General features: G+C 60.7%; 1 protein-coding gene across 1 annotated transcript in view; it reads right to left on the minus strand.

Annotated features, from left to right (window-relative positions):
- The window catches only part of LOC116240883 (neurexin-2-like), a 126,975-nt gene extending 121,764 nt beyond the window's left edge, over positions 1–5,211 (minus strand). Inside the window, exon 1 of the mRNA XM_090129697.1 lies at positions 1,553–5,211. Within this exon, the coding sequence (XP_089985823.1) occupies positions 1,553–5,195 (3,643 nt within the window). The 5' untranslated portion in view covers positions 5,196–5,211. The remainder of the gene's footprint in view (positions 1–1,552) is intronic.
- Positions 5,212–16,705: the final 11,494 nt, after the last annotated feature.

The following is a 16,705-nucleotide window of genomic DNA, read 5'->3' on the forward strand; positions in this document are numbered from 1 at the left end:
ACCAAAAGCCCCACAAACGCCCAACCCCACAAACAACCGCCGCACAACAACCAACCCACAACTCACCCTACAATCCGACCTGCAACAGGCAAACCTACAACCACCCAGCTCACCACCAAACGCTCCACGACAACCAACCCACAACAATCAAACCCACAACCAGAAACTCCACAACAACCTGACCCACAACAACCCAACCTACCACCAAACACCCCACAACCACCAGACCTCCAACCAAACACCCCACAACCACCCCACAACCACCCCACAACCACCCATAACTACCAGACTTCCAACCAAACACCCCACAACAACCAACCCACAACAACCAACTCACAACCTCCCATTCCACAACCCCCCACAACCCCCCACCCCACAACCACCAGACCTCCAACCAAACACCCCACAACAACCAACCCACAACAACCAACTCACAACCTCCCATTCCACAACCCCCCACAACCCCCCACCCCACAACCACCAGACCTCCAACCAAACATCCCACAACACCCACTCCACAGTCCCCCACCCCACAACAACCACCCCACAACCAACCTCCCCACAACCCCCCACCCCACAACCCCCCACCCACAACAACCGACTCACAACTCCCCACCCTACAACCCCCCCCCCAAAAACAACCACCCCACAACCTCCCACCCCACAACAACCCCCCACCCCACAACCACCAGACCTCCAACCAAATACCCTACAACCCCACAACCACTCACCCCACAACCTCCCACCCCACAACCCCCCACCCCATAAACAACCACCCCACAACTACCCACCCCACAACCCCCCACCCCACAACTCCCCACCCCAAAAACAACCAACCCACAACCATCACCCCACAACCCCCCACGCCACAACCCCCCACCCCACAACAACCCCCCTCCCCACAACCACCAGCCCTCCAACCCCCCACCCCACAACAACCCCCCACCCCACAACAACCCCCCACCCCACAACAACCCCCCACCCCACAACCACCCACCGCACAACCCCCCACTCCACAACAACCCCCCACCCCACAACCACCCACCCCACAACCCCCCACCCCACAACCACCAGACCTCCAACCCCCCACCCCACAACAACCCCCGTCCCCACAACCATCACCCCACAACCCCCCACCCCACAACAACCCCCCACCCCACAACCACCAGCCCTCCAACCCCCCTCCCCACAACCACCAGCCCTCCACAACAACCCCCCACCCCACAACAACCCCCCACCCCACAACCCCCCACTCCACAACAACCCCCCACCCCACAACCACCCACCCCACAACCCCCCACCCCACAACCACCAGACCTCCAACCCCCCACCCCACAACAACCCCCGTCCCCACAACCATCACCCCACAACCCCCCACCCCACAACAACCCCCCTCCCCACAACCACCAGCCCTCCAACCCCCCACCCCACAACAACCCCCACCCCACAACAACCCCCCTCCCCACAACCACCAGCCCTCCAACCCCCCACCCCACAACCCCCCACCCCACAACAACCCCCCACCCCACAACAACCGTCCCCTTCCCCTCACCTTCCCCGCAGAAGGGCCCGCTGTGCCCGGTGCCGGCGCAGTCGCACTGTGGCTCCCCCCTCCTCAGGGCGCATCGCCCTCCATGGGCGCAAGGTGGGTGCTGGGCGCAACGTCTCCTCTCTTCCTCCTCCTCCTCCTCTTCCTCCTCCTCCTCCTCTTCCTCCTCCTCCTCCCGGCCGTTCACCCCACGCACCCCCTGAGCCCCCAGCATCACCGCCGGCTCTTCACCCACCCTCAACTCAGCCACCCAACCCCGGAAAGGAGCTTCGTATTTCACCGTGCTGAGAGTCAGAGCGGACAGACGGACGTCGGGCGGAATCCCCCCCACGAACAAATCGCTGCCCACCGCCATCTCGGCCCTTTTGGACCTCACGACCCCCGCCGACGTTTCCCCGTCCACCGCCAGCGCCGCTTCTCTCCCTCTCCGGCTCAACGTCACCGAATGCCAGCGGCCGTCGTTCACCGCCGACGCCGACGCCACGACGGTGGGTTCGGCGCAGGCGATGGCGAAACGCAGCCTCAGCCTCCCTTCGGCCACCAGCAGCTCCAAGAAGTCGCAGTTGCCACCGTCGTCCATGTAGAGCAACAGAGAGCGGCTGACGTTGGTTTTCAAGCTGAAGCTCAAACGACCACCGGATCCCCAGCGGTTGTAACGAACCCACTGACCCGGAGTCCCTGGGAATTCTAAGGTTGAGGCCGAGGTGCCAGGAGGGCACAGTAGGGCGCAGAGGGTGAGGATGGCCAAGGCGGGCAGGCGGCGACGTGGGGCAGACGGACGTTCAGGGCAGAGAGCAGCCGTAGAGATGCGGGGGGTCATAGAGTTGCAGGGGGTCTTCGGGCCTAGAGCGGCCGCTGGGTCGTGGTTGGTCGTAGAGATGCGGGGGGTCATAGAGTTGCAGGGGGTCTTCGGGCCTAGAGTGGCTGCTGGGTCGTGGTTGGTTGTAGAGATGCGGGGGGTCATAGAGTTGCAGGGGGTCTTCGGGCCTAGAGTGGCTGCTGGGTCGTGGTTGGTTGTAGAGATGCGGGGGGTCATAGAGTTGCAGGGGGTCTTCGGGCCTAGAGCGGCCGCTGGGTCGTGGTTGGTCATAGAGCTGCTGTGGGTCGTAGAGCTGCTGTGGGTCATAGAGTTGCAGGGGGTCTTTGGGCCTAGAGCGGCCGCTGGGTCGTGGTTGGTCATAGAGATGCTGTGGGTCATAGAGTCGCAGGGGGTCTTCAGGCCTAGAGTGGCCGTAGAGCTGCTGTGGGTCATAGAGTCGCAGGGGCTCTTCAGGCCTAGAGTGGCTGTAGAGCTGTGGTGGGTCATAGAGTTGCAGGGGATATTCACGCCTAGAGTGGCCATTGGGTCATGGTTGGTCATAGAGTTGTGGGGGGTCTTTGGGCCTAGAGTGGCCGCTGGGTTGTGATTGGTCATAGAGTTGCAGGGGATCTTCGGGCCTAGAGTGGCCATACAGCTGCTGTGGGTCATAGAGTCGCAGGGGGTCTTTGGGCCTAGAGTGGCCGCTGGGTCGTGGTTGGTCATAGAGTCGCAGGAGGTCTTCAGGCCTAGAGTGGCCATGGGACTGCAACTGACCATAGAGTTACTGTGAGCCTTGGGGCCTAGAGTGGCCACTGGGTCATGGTTGGCCATAGAGTTGCGGTGGGACTTCGGGCCTAGAGCGGCCATGGAGCTGTGGCTGACCATAGAGTTCTGGGGGACCATGAGGTCTAGAGAGGCCGTTGGGACAGGGTTGGCCATAGAGTTGTGGTAGGCCTTCAAGTCAAGGTGTTCCATCGGGTCACAGTTAACCATAGAGTCACGGTGGGCATTGAGTCCTAGAGTGGTCATGGGGCTGCAGTCGACCACAGAGTTCTGGAGGACCTTGAGGCCTAGAGAGGCCGTGGGGTCATGGTTGGCCATAGAATCACAGTGGGCCTTTGGGACTAGAGGAGCCACATGGCTGAGTTTGACCATAGAGTTGTGGTGGGCATTGGGGCCTAGAGTGTCCGTTGGGTCGCAGTTGGCCATAGAGTCACAGTGGGCCTTGGGGGCTAGAGCGGCCGTTTGGTCGTGGTTAACCATAGAGTCACAGTGGGCCTTCAAGTCAAGGTGTTCCATTGGATCGGTGTTAACGATAGAGTCCTGGCGGACCTTGGGGCCTAGAGTGGCCGTGGGGCTGCAGTTGACCATAGAGTTCTGGGGGACCTTGGGGCCTAGAGCGGCCGTTGGGTCACAATTAATCACAGAGTCACGGTGGGCATTGAGGCCTAGAGCGGCCGTGGGGCTGCAGCTGATCATAGAGTTCTGGGGGACCTTGGGGCCTAGAGTGGCCGTGGGGCTGCAGTTGATCATAGAGTTCTGGGGGACCTTGGGGCCTAGAGCGGCCGTTGGGTCACAATTAATCACAGAGTCACGGTGGGCACTGAGGCCTAGAGAGGCCGCTGGGCTGCAGTCGGCCATAGAGCCGTGGAGGACCTTGAGGCCTAGAGCGGCCGTTGGGTTGTGGTTGGCCGTAGAGTCGTGGCGGGCCTTCAAGTCAAGGTGTTCCGTCGGGTCACAGTTAACCATAGAGTTGGGGTGAGCCTTGAGGCCTAGAGGGGCTGCGGGGCGGCGGTCGGACACAGAGTTCTGGAGGACCTCCAGACCCAGAGAGGCCGTGGGGTGGCGGGGGGTCTTCAGCTCCAGCTGATCCGTGGGGCCGCAGCTGACCATAGAGTCCTGGCGACTCTCTGCGTCCCCGAGGGCTGTGGGGTCCTCCAGGTCCACGGGAACGGAGCGCTGGGGGGTCACAGAGCGTCGGTCGGTCAGGGGGCCGGGGTTGGCGGTGGGACCCTGGGGGGGGTCGGGTTCCGGGGGGGTCACGGGGGAGGGGAGGAGCGAGGGGTGTTGGAGGACTTCTGTCTCCAGGTGGACCGCGGGGTCTTGGAGGACTGCGGAGCCTCGGTTGAGCACGGAGTCTTGGAGGACCACGGAGTCTCGGTTGACTTTGAGGTCTTGGAGGAGCGCGGGGTGTTGGAGGACCACAGAGCTTCGGTTGACCTCTGCCTCCAGCTGGACCGTGGGGTGTTGGAGGACCACGGAGCCTTGGAGGACCACGGAGCCCCAACTGACCATAGAGTCTTGGAGGACGATGAGGTCTGGGTTGACATTGGGGTCCTGGCGGACCATAGAGTCTTGGGGGACCTCTGTCTCCAGGTGAACCACGGGGTCTTGGAGGACCACGGACACTCGGTCGAGCACGGACTCTCGGAGGACCGCAGGGTGTTGGAGGACCACGGAGCCTTGGAGGACTACAGACCCCTGGCTGACCATAGAGTCTTGGAGGACCTCTGTCTCCAGGTGAACCACAGGGTCTTGGAGGACCACAGACCCTCGCTCGAGCACGGAGTCTTGGAGGACCGCAGGGTGTTGGAGGACCACGGAGCCTTGGAGGACCACAGACCCCTGGCTGACCATAGAGTCTTGGAGGACCTCAGCTTCCGGAGGGGCTCCTTGGAGGTCCGCGTTCTGTTGGAGGACCACATGCTGTTGGAGGACCACAGCGCCTCGGTTGACCGCGGCCTCTTGGAAAACCTCCGGCTGTTGTTGGAGGACCTTTGGCTGTTCTTGGAGGACCTCCACGGCGTTATGGGGGTCCCGGCGTTGCCCCCTCCCCGCAGGGCTCATGGCGGCTCTCGGGGTGGGGGGTCCCGGGGGGGGGGGGGGGGTCACAGCATCGCCTGTGGGAGAGCAGGGAGACCCCCCCCCCTCGTTAGCGCCGCGCTAACGAACCCCGTGATTGGGGAATTGGGGGGGGGGGGGGGGTCGCTATGGTAACGGGACGGGGAGGGGGTGAAGGGGGGGAGGGGGTGAAGGGAGGGGGGGGTGGGGGGGGGGAGATGAAATTATGCAAATGAGCCCTGGGGTTATTTATAGCCGCGCCCCTCGTTAGCTGCGCCGCATAATGAACCAATCAGCCCAAGTGCTGCACCTGCGGGGGGGGGGGGGGGAAGAGGGAGGAGGGGGTTGGGGAGTGCGGGTGCCCCATAGAGCCGCTCCGCCCCACAGATCTGCCCCATAGATCCCGTGCTGCCCCACAGATCTGCCCCACAGCACGGAGTTCTGCCCCATAGATCTGAGTTCCGCCCCACAGCCCTGAGTTCTGCCCCATAGATCTGAGTTCTGCCCCACAGCCCTGAGTTCCGCCCCATAGATCTGAGTTCTGCCCCACAGCTCTGAGTTCCGCCCCATAGATCTGAGTTCCGCCCCACAGCCCTGAATTCTGCCCCATAGATCTGAGTTCTGCCCCACAGCCCTGAATTCTGCCCCATAGATCTGAGTTCTGCCCCACAGCCCTGAGTTCTGCCCCATAGATCTGAGTTCTGCCCCACAGCCCTGAGTTCTGCCCCACAGATCTGAGTTCCGCCCCACAGCCCTGAGTTCTGCCCCAAAGATCTGAGTTCCGCCCCACAGCCCTGAGTTCCGCCCTTGCTTTGCCCCATAGATCCTGCTCTGCCCCACAGCTCTGCCCCATAGCTCAGCCCCACAGCTCAGCCCAAAACCCCCACTCTGCCCCATAGCTCTGCCCCACAGCTCTGCCCCACAGCTCAGCTCCAAAGCTCTGCCCCACACCACCACCCCACAGCTCTGCCCCACAACTCTGCCCCACAGCACCACCCCACACCACCACCCCACAGCTCTGCCCCATAGCACCACCCCATAGCTCTGCACCACAGCTTTGTCCTATAGCTGTGCCCCATAGCTGAGCCCCACAGCTCAGCCCCACAGCCCCCACTCTGCCCCATAGCCCAGCCCCATAGCTCAGCCCTATAGCTCAGCCCCACAGCCCAGCCCCACAGCCCCCACTCAGCCCCACAGCTCAGCCCCATAGCTCAGCTCTATATCTCTGCCCCACAGCCCCCACTCAGCCCCACAGTTCAGCCCCATAGCTCAGCCCTATAGCTCAGCCCCACAGCCCCCACTCAGCCCCACAACTCAGCCCCACAGCTCAGCCCTATAGCTCAGCCCCACAGCCCCCACTCAGCCCTATAGCTCTGCCCTATAGCCCAGCCCCACAGCCCCCACTCAGCCCCACAGCACTGCCCTATAGCTCTGCCCTATAGCTCAGCCCCACAGCCCCCACTCAGCCCCACAGCTCAGCCCCACAGCTCAGCCCCACAGCCCCCACTCAGCCCCACAACTCAGCCCCACAGCTCAGCCCCACAGCTCAGCCCTATAGCTCAGCCTCACAGCCCCCACTCAGCCCCACAGCTCAGCCCCACAGCACTGCCCTATAGCTCTGCCCTATAGCTCAGCCCCACAGCCCCCACTCAGCCCCATTACTCAGCCCTATAGCCCAGCCCCACAGCCCCCACTCAGCCCCACAGCTCAGCCCCACAGCTCAGCCCCACAGCCCCCACTCAGCCCCACAACTCAGCCCCACAGCTCAGCCCCACAGCTCAGCCCTATAGCTCAGCCCCACAGCCCCCACTCAGCCCCACAGCTCAGCCCTATAGCTCAGCCCCACAGCCCCCACTCAGCCCCACAGTTCAGCCCCATAGCACTGCCCTATAGCTCAGCCCCACAGCCCCCACTCAGCCCCACAGCTCAGCCCTATAGCTCTGCCCTATAGCTCTGCCCCACAGCCCCCACTCAGCCCCACAGCATTGCCCTACAGCTCTGCCCTATAGCTCAGCCCCACAGCCCCCACTCCGCCCCACAACTCAGCCCTATAGCTCTGCCCTATAGCCCAGCCCCACAGCCCCCACTCAGCCCCACAGCTCAGCCCCACAGCTCAGCCCCACAGCCCCCACTCAGCCCCACAACTCAGCCCTATAGCTCAGCCCCACAGCCCCCACTCAGCCCCACAGCTCAGCCCTATAGCTCAGCCCCACAGCCCCCACTCAGCCCCACAGCTCAGCCCCACAGCCCCCACTCAGCCCCCACTCAGCCCCATAGCACTGCCCTATAGCTCAGCCCCACAGCCCCCACTCAGCCCCACAGCTCAGACCTATAGCTCAGCCCCACAGCTCTGCCCCACAGCCCCCACTCAGCCCCACAACTCAGCCCCACAGCTCAGCCCCACAGCTCAGCCCCACAGCCCCCACTCAGCCCCACAGCTCATACCTATAGCTCAGCCCCACAGCCCCCACTCAGCCCCCACTCAGCCCCATAGCACTGCCCTATAGCTCAGCCCCACAGCCCCCACTCAGCCCCACAGCTCAGCCCCACAGCTCAGCCCCACAGCCCCCACTCAGCCCCACAACTCAGCCCTATAGCTCAGCCCCACAGCCCCCACTCAGCCCCACAGCTCAGCCCTATAGCTCAGCCCCACAGCCCCCACTCAGCCCCACAGCTCAGCCCCACAGCCCCCACTCAGCCCCCACTCAGCCCCATAGCACTGCCCTATAGCTCAGCCCCACAGCCCCCACTCAGCCCCACAGCTCAGCCCTACAACTCAGCCCCACAGCCCCCACTCAGCCCCATAGCTCAGCCCTATAGCTCTGCCCTATAGCTCAGCCCCACAGCCCCCACTCAGCCCCACAACTCAGCCCTATAACTCAGCCCCACAGCCCCCACTCAGCCCCCCCCCACCTGAAGGTCACCGAGAGGAGAAGTGGGGGGGGGGGGGTCCGGGGGGGCTCCCGGGAGGGGCGGGGCTTCATTAATTAACACCAATCAGCCCCCTGGGAGGAAGGGAAAGGGGGGGGGGCGTTCAATGGCGCGGCCTGGCACGCGCGTGTGCACCACAGCACGCGCGGCTCCGTGCAAACACGTGTGCACAAGCGTGTGCCGGGCGGGCACACGCGTGCAAAAGCGTGCAAAAGCGTGCAAAAGCGTGCAAAAGCCACAGAGACGCGCGCGTGCAACCGCCAGACTCGACCCCGCGGAAACGGCAGCACGGGCCTCACACGCGCGTGTGCAAACCCCCCAACCCCCCCCCCCCCCCCCCCCCCACGGCACCGCACGCCCCGCCTCGTGCAACGCACAAACACACGCGAGTGCAAATCCCACCCCCCCCCCCCACCACCCCAAAACACCGTTGCCCACCCCACCCCCCCCCCTCCAAAATAGCCACACCCCCGGCTTTGCACACCACCCCCCCCTCAATACACACGAGCGTGCAAATGAGCACTGCCCCCCCCTCCCCCCATCCAAATCACGGCGATGGTGAAGGTGGGGGGGGGGGGGGTTGGGAGCACCCAAAGGGCCGCAATATTTTGGGGGGGGGGGGGCGCAGAGGGAGAGGAGGGGGGGGAGGGGAGGGGGGGCGATGTGGGACCCCCCCCCCCCCCCAATAATCGCATCCTTTTGCCCCCCCCCCCCATGGATTCTGCAGCCCCCCCCCCCAATAACCTCATCATCCTCCCCCCCCCCATATATAAAAGCCCCCCCCCAAAAACGACCCCAAATTCTTATGCCCCCCCCCATATAAAAACCAACATCCCCCCCCCCTTCCTTCATCCTCTCCCCCCCCCCAGCATCCCCCAAATCGACCCCAAATCCCCCATTTCTCTGCCCCCCCCCCCCCCCATAAAACCGATCCCAAATCCCCCATCTCTGCCCCCCCCCCAAAACCCCCCACAACCACCCCATATTTTCTACACCCCCCCCCTACAAAAAAACCCCAAATGCCCCCAAAACGACCCCAAATCCCCGCCCCCCCCCCCGCTTTTAACCCCCCCCCACAACAACCGCAGCCCCCCCCCCAACCTCAACCCCCCCCCATTACCCCAAAATCGCCCCCAAACGGCCCCAAATCCCCCCCCCAAAATCTCCCAACCGATCCCCCAAATTCTGCGCCCCCCCCCCACGTCCGACCCCCCCCCAAACCTTCAATTCCTCCAACCCCCCCCATAACGACCCCCCCCCCCCCCCAAATCCCCCCAAAACCTCCCCACCCCCCCCCTCCATCCTCATCCTCCCCCCATCCTTCATCCCCCCCCCCCCCCCCCGACAGAACGACCCCCAAATAACCCCCCCCCCCCCCCAAAAAGACCCCCTCCATAACCCCAAACAACAGCCCCCCCCCCCCTCGGAATGACCCCCAAATAACAGCCCCCCCCCCCCAAAAAAGACCCCCTCCATAACCCCAAATAATTCCCCCCCCCCTCGGAAAGACCCCCAAATAACGGCCCCCCCCCCCCCCAAAAGACCCCCTCCATAACCCCAAATAACAGCCCCCCCCCTCCTCGGAAAGACCCCCAAATAACAGCCCCCCCCCTCCTCGGAAAGACCCCCAAATAACAGCCCCCCCCCCCCCAAAACAGACCCCCTCCATAACCCCAAATAACAGCCCCCCCCCCCTCGGAAAGACCCCCAAATAACAGCCCCCCCCCCCCCCCAAAAAAAGACCCCCTCCATAACCCCAAATAACAGACTGCCCCCCCCCCTTGGAAAGACCCCCAAATAACAGCCCCCCCCCCCCAAGATACGACCCCCCAAATACCCCCAAATAAATCCCCCCCCCCTCTGGAAAGGCCCCCAAATAACAGCCCCCCCCCCCCCCAAAAAGACCCCCTCCATAACCCCAAACAACAGCCCCCCCCCTCCTCGGAAAGACCCCCAAATAACAGCCCCCCCCCCCCCCAAAAAAGACCCCCTCCATAACCCCAAATAACAGCCCCCCCCCCCAAAGAAAGACCCCCTCAATACCCCCAAATAAATCCCCCCCCCATCCTCGGAACGACCCCCAAATAACGGCCCCCCCCCCCCCCAAATACGACCCCCAAATACCCCCAAATGTCCCCCCCCCCAAATACGACCCCCAAATAACAGCCCCCCCCCCCCCCCCCCCACAGAACGACCCCCAAGTACCCCCAAATAATTCCCCCCCCCTCTGGAAAGACCCCCAAATATCCCCCCCCCCCAAATACGACCCCCAAATAACCCCCCCCCCCTCTGGAAAGACCCCCAAATAACCCCCCCCATCCCCCCCTCCCCAAAGACCGACTCCCAATACCCCCAAATAAACCCCCCCCCCCAAAGCACGACCCCCAACCCCACCCCTTCTGCCCCCCCCCCACCCCCAAATATCCCCAAATCCCCCCATTAAATCCCCCCCCCCATCCCATCCGACCCCCCTCCCAAAAAAAATCCCCCCCCCACCTGCGGTGCCGCTCCGTTCCGTGCGCCCCCCCCCCCCAATATCCCCAAATCCCCCCCTTAAATCCCCCCCCCCAAACCCCCCCCACCCCCAAATCCCCCCCTTTATTCCCCCCCCGCCCCCAAATATCCCAAAATCCCCCCCAAATGCCCCCCCCACCCCCAAATATCCCAAAATCCCCCCCTTTATTCCCCCCCCACCCCCAAATATCCCCAAATCCCCCCCCCCTTAAATCCCCCCCCACCCTCAAATCCCCCCCCCAACCCCCCCCCACCCCCAAATATCCCCAAATCCCCCCCCTTAAATCCCCCCCCACCCCCAAATATCCCAAAATCCCCCCCAAATCCCCCCCTTTATGCCCCCCCCACCCCCAACTCCCCCCCCCAACCCCCCCCCACCCCCAAATCCCCCCCTTAAATCCCCCCCACCCCCAAATATCCCCAAATCCCCCCCTTAAATCCCCCCCCACCCCCAAATATCCGCAAATCCCCCCCCCCAAACCCCCCCCCACCCCCAAATATCCCAAAATCCCCCCCAAATCCCCCCCTTTATGCCCCCCCCACCCCCAACTCCCCCCCCCCAACCCCCCCCCACCCCCAAATCCCCCCCTTAAATCCCCCCCCACCCCCAAATCCCCCCCTTAAATCCCCCCCCACCCCCAAATATCCCCAAATCCCCCCCCCCAAACCCCCCCCCACCCCCAAATATACCAAAATCCCCCCCCCCACCCCCAAATTTCCCCAAATCCCCCCCTTAAATCCCCCCCCCCCAAAAAAATCCCCCCCCCCCCCCAACCTGCGGTGCCGCTCCGTTCCGTCCCCGCTTCGTTCCCGCAGCTCCGACGCCGCCGCGGGGGCGCGCACGGCCCCGGCGCGCGGGCACGAGAAACGAGGGGGGGGAGATGGAGGGGGGGGGGGCAGGGGGCGGGGCTTGAGGAAGGGGGCGGGGCTTAAAGGGGTGGGGCCGGGGGCGGGGCCTGGGGAGGGATGGGGGGGAAGGGATGATGCGGAGGAATATGGGATGATGGGGGGGGGGATGGGGGGCGATGGGGGGGGATGTGGGGTGCTATGGGGTGCTATGGGGTGCTATAGGGTGCTATGGGGTGCTATGGGGTGCTATAGGGTGCTATGGGGTGCTGTGGGGTGCTGTGGGGTGCTATGGGATGCTATAGGGTGCTATAGGGTGCTATGGGGCGCTATGGGGTGCTATGGGGTGCTATGGGGTGCTATGAGACGATATGGGGCGCTATGGGGCGCTATGGGGTGCTATGGGGTGCTATAGGGTGCTATAGGGTGCTATGGGGTGCTGTGGGGTGCTATGGGATGCTATAGGGTGCTATAGGGAGCTATGGGGCGCTATGGGGCACAATAGGGTTCTGTGGGGCGCTATGGGGTGCTATGGGGTGCTATGAGACGATATGGGGCGCTATGGGGTGATATGAGATGCTATGGGGCGACATGGGGCGCTATGGGGTGCTATGGGGGGATGTAGGGCGCTATGGGGTGCTATGAGACGATATGGGGTGCTATGGGATGCTATAGGGTGCTATAGGGTGCTATGGGGCGCTATGGGGCGCTATGGGGCGCTATGGGGCACAATAGGGTTCTTTGGGACGCTATGGGGCGCTATGGGGCGATATGGGGCGCTATGGCGTGCTATGGGGTGCTATGAAACGATATGGGGCGCTATGGGGCGCTATGGGGCACAATAGGGTTCTGTGGGGCGCTATGGGGTGCTATGGGGTGCTATGAGATGATATGGGGCGCTATGGGGCGCTATGAGGTGCTATGGGGCGACATGGGGCGCTATGGGGTGCTATGGGGGGATGTAGGGCGCTATGGGGTGCTATGAGACGATATGGGGTGCTATGGGATGCTATAGGGTGCTATAGGGTGCTATGGGGCGCTATGGGGCGATATGGGGCGCTATGGGGCGCTATGGGGCACAATAGGGTTCTATGGGGCGATATGGGGTGCTATGGGGTGCTATGGGATGCTATAGGGTGCTATAGGGTGCTATGGGGCGCTATGGGGCGCTATGGGGCACAATAGGGCTCTGTGGGACGCTATGGGGCGCTATGGGGCGCTATGGGGTGCTATGGGGCGATATGGGGCGATGTGGGGTGATATGGGGCGCTCTGGGGTAATATGGTGTCTTATGGGGTGCTATGGGGCGATATGGGGCACAATAGGGGGATGTGGGGCGCTATGGGGCGCTATGGGGCGTTATGGGGTGATATGGGGTCGCTATGGGGCGCTATGGGGCAATAAGGGGCGATGTGGGGTGATATGGGGCACTATGGGGCGCTATGGGGTGCTATGGGGCGATATGGGGCGATGTGGGGCGCTATGGGGCGCTATGGGGCGCTATGGGGTGATATGGGGTCGCTATGGGGCGCTATGGGGCAATAAGGGGCGATGTGGGGGGATGTGGGGCGCTATGGGGCGCTATGGGGTGCTATGGGGCGATATGGGGCGATGTGGGGTGATATGGGGCGCTATGGGGCGCTATGGGGTGATATGGGGTCGCTATGGGGCGCTATGGGGCAATAAGGGGCGATGTGGGGGGATGTGGGGCGCTATGGGGCGCTATGGGGTGCTATGGGGCGATATGGGGCGATGTGGGGTGATATGGGGCGCTATGGGGTGCTATGGGGCAATAAGGGGCGATGTGGGGTGATATGGGGCACTATGGGGCGCTATGGGGCGCTATGGGGCGCTATGGGGCGCTATGGGGTCGCTATGGGGCGCTATGGGGCAATAAGGGGCGATGTGGGGTGATATGGGGCACTATGGGGCGCTATGGGGTGCTATGGGGCGATATGGGGCGATGTGGGGTGATATGGGGCGCTATGGGGTAATATGGGGTCTTATGGGGTGCTATGGGGCGATATGGGGCACAATAGGGGGATGTGGGGCGCTATGGGGCGCTATGGGGCGCTATGGGGCGCTATGGGGTCGCTATGGGGTAGCTATGGGGCTCTAACGGATCTAGGGGCATCTATGGGGTACTATGGGGTCCCCATGGGGCTTTATGGGGTCTGAGGGTATCTATGGGGTAGCTATTGGGTTCTATGGGGTTCACAGGTATCTATGGGGCACTATGGGGTCCCTATGGGTCTTTATGGGGTCTAAGGGCATCTATTGGTCCCTATGGGGCTCTATGGGGTCTAAAGGTATCTATGGGGTTCCTATGGGACTTTATGGGGTCTAAAGCGTATCTATGGGGTCTCTATGGGGCTTTATGGGGTCTAAAGGTATCTATGGGGGTCGCTATTGGGTTCTATGGGTTCTAAAGGTATTTATGGGGTCCCTATGGGGCTTTATGGGGTCTAAATGCATCTATGAGTCCCTATGGGGCCTTATGGGGTCTAAAGGTATGTATGGGGTCGCTATTGGGTTCTATGGGGTCTAAAGGTATCTATGGGGTCGCTATTGGGTTCTATGGGGTCTAAAGGTATCTATGGGGTCCCTATGGGGCTTTATGGGGTCTAAAGGTATTTATGGGGTCCCTATGGGGCGCTATGTGTTCTAAGGGTATCTGTGGGGCACTATGGGGTTTTATGGGGTCTAAAGGTATCTTTGGGGTCCCTATGGGGCTTTATGGGGTCTAAAGACATCTATGGGGTCCCTATGGGGCTTTATGGGGTCTAAAGACATCTATGGGTCCCTATGGGGTTTTATGGGGTCTAAAGGTATCTATGGGGTCGCTATTGGGTTCTATGGGGTCTAAAGGTATCTATGGGGTCCCTATGGGACTTTATGGGGTCTAAGGGTATCTATAAGTCCCTATGGGTCTCTATGGGGTTTTAAGGAATTTATGGGTCACTATGGGGTCCCTATGGGGCTTTATGGGGTCTAAAGTTATCTATGGGTCCCTATGGGACTTTATGGGCTCTAAGGATATCCATGGGTCCATATGGGATTTTATGGGGTCTAAAGGTATTTATGGCGTCCCTATGGGGCTCTATGGGGTTTTAAGGAATTTATGGGTCACTATGGGGTCCCTATGGGGCTTTATGGGGACTAAGGTTATCTATGGGGTCCCTAATGGGTTCTATGGGGTCTAAATGCATCTATGGGGTCCCTATGGGGCTTTATGGGGTCTAAAGGTATCTATGGGTCCCTATGGGGTTTTATGGGGTCTAAAGGTATCTATGGGGTCCCTAATGGGTTCTATGGGGTCTAAATGCATCTATGGGGTCCCTATGGGGCTTTATGGGGTCTAAAGATATCTATGGGTTCCTATGGGGCTTTATGGGGTCTAAAGGTATCTATGGGGTCTCTATGGGGCTTTATGGGGTCTAAAGGAATCTATGGGTCCCTATGGGACTTTATGGGATTTTAAGGAATTTATGGGTCACTATGGGGTCCCTATGGGTCTTTATGGGGTCTAAAGGCATCTATGGGGTCCCTATGGGGCTCTATGGGGACTAAGGTTATCTATGGGGTCCCTAATGGGTTCTATGGGGTCTAAATGCATCTATGGGGTCCCTATGGGACTTTATGGGCTCTAAGGATATCCATGGGTCCATATGGGATTTTATGGGGTCTAAAGGTATTTATGGCGTCCCTATGGGGCTCTATGGGGTTTTAAGGAATTTATGGGTCACTATGGGGTCCCTATGGGGCTTTATGGGGACTAAGGTTATCTATGGGGTCCCTAATGGGTTCTATGGGGTCTAAATGCATCTATGGGGTCCCTATGGGGCTTTATGGGGTCTAAAGGTATCTATGGGTCCCTATGGGGTTTTATGGGGTCTAAAGGTATCTATGGGGTCCCTAATGGGTTCTATGGGGTCTAAATGCATCTATGGGGTCCCTATGGGGCTTTATGGGGTCTAAAGATATCTATGGGTTCCTATGGGGCTTTATGGGGTCTAAAGGTATCTATGGGGTCTCTATGGGGCTTTATGGGGTCTAAAGGAATCTATGGGTCCCTATGGGACTTTATGGGATTTTAAGGAATTTATGGGTCACTATGGGGTCCCTATGGGTCTTTATGGGGTCTAAAGGCATCTATGGGGTCCCTATGGGGCTCTATGGGGACTAAGGTTATCTATGGGGTCCCTAATGGGTTCTATGGGGTCTAAATGCATCTATGGGGTCCCTATGGGGCTTTATGGGGTCTAAGGGCATCTATTGGTCCCTATGGGGCTCTATGGGGTCTAGAGGTATCTATGGGGTCTCTATGGGGCTTTATGGGGTCTAAGGGTATCTATGGGGTCCCTATTGGTCTTTATGGGGTCTAAAGGTATCTATAGGGCACTATGGGGTTCCTATGGGGTTTTATGGGGTCTAAAGTTATCTATGGGTCCCTATGGGGCGCTATGGGTCCCTATGGGTCTTTATGGGGTCTAAAGGTATCTATGGGGTCGCTATTGGGTTCTATGGGGTCTAAAGGTATCTATGGGTCCCTATCAGGCTTTATGGGGTCTAAGGGTATCTATGGGGTCCCTATGGGGCTTTATGGGGTCTAAAGTTATCTATGGGTCCCTATGGGTCTTTATGGGGTCTAAAGGTATCTATGGGGCACTATGGGGTTCCTATGGGTCTTTATGGGGTCTAAGGGTATCTATGAGTCCCTATGGGTCTCTATGGGGTTTTAAGGAATTTATGGGTCACTATGGGGTCCCTATGGGTCTTTACGGGGTCTGAAGGTGTCTTTGGGGTCATTATTGGTTTCTATGGGGTCTAAAGGTATCTATGAGTCCCTATGGGGCGCTATGGGGTCTAAGGGTATCTATGGGGTCCCTATGGGGCTTTATGAGGTCTAAGGGCATCTATTGGTCCCTATGGGGCTCTATGGGGTCTAGAGGTATCTATGGGGTCTCTATGGGTCTTTATGGGGTCTAAGGGTATCTATGGGGTCCCTATCAGGCTTTATGGGGTCTAAGGGTATCTATGGGGTCCCTATGGGGCTTTATGGGGTCTAAAGGTATCTATGGGGCGCTATGGGGTCCCTATGGGTCTTTATGGGGTCTAAAGGTACCTATGGGGTCTCTATGGGGCTTTATGGGGTCTAAAGGCATCTATGGGGTCCCTATGGGGCGCTATGGGGTCCCTATGGGTCTTTATGGGGTCTAAAGGTA

Source organism: Phasianus colchicus, chromosome 37 (genome assembly GCF_987193195.1).
Source record: "Phasianus colchicus chromosome 37, bPhaCol1.hap1.1, whole genome shotgun sequence".
Taxonomy (NCBI): Eukaryota; Metazoa; Chordata; class Aves; order Galliformes; family Phasianidae; genus Phasianus; species Phasianus colchicus.